This window comes from Pygoscelis adeliae, unplaced genomic scaffold, assembly GCF_000699105.1.
Source record: "Pygoscelis adeliae isolate BGI_AS28 unplaced genomic scaffold, ASM69910v1 Scaffold1, whole genome shotgun sequence".
In the NCBI taxonomy this organism is placed as follows: Eukaryota; Metazoa; Chordata; class Aves; order Sphenisciformes; family Spheniscidae; genus Pygoscelis; species Pygoscelis adeliae.
The window spans coordinates 3,344,797-3,345,183 of record NW_008824051.1 but is presented as its reverse complement, the minus strand read 5'-3'; the positions used below and the strand labels follow the sequence as shown (position 1 = coordinate 3,345,183).

The 387-nt window shown below is 39.8% G+C and overlaps 1 protein-coding gene across 1 annotated transcript in view; it reads left to right on the top strand.

The window, feature by feature from the left end:
* Positions 1-249: 249 nt before the first annotated feature.
* The window catches only part of CAPN14 (calpain 14), a 31,698-nt gene continuing 31,560 nt past the window's right edge, over positions 250-387 (top strand). The window contains exon 1 of the mRNA XM_009333689.1: positions 250-270. Within this exon, the coding sequence (XP_009331964.1) occupies positions 250-270 (21 nt within the window). The remainder of the gene's footprint in view (positions 271-387) is intronic.

The following is a 387-nucleotide window of genomic DNA, read 5'->3' as shown; positions in this document are numbered from 1 at the left end:
TATCGTTCTCCAAAATAAGGCAAAAAGGGCAAAATGACCGTTGGGGGGTTGTGAGTAATGGCTTTGTAACACCTAACATTCCATTTTTCTGTTAACCTTTGGTTTATCTTGCTATTTTTCTTTTTTTAGGAGGGGAAATAACCACATGCCAGAATGTGATTGAATAAAGACTGCCATTCATGTTGCAGCATGTTATGAAAATATCCCAGAGAGCCTAAAATAGTCCAGAGAGAGACTGAGAATAGCCGTATGTATGGCTTCAAAGCCCCAGTAAAAGTCAATGGTGTCACTCATTTTGATTTCACTTGGATCTACAGCGAATGTAAAGCCTTGAAAACTCAGTGATAGGTGCTAGATTAGAATCGGATAGGTCCCCCACTTCTTCTG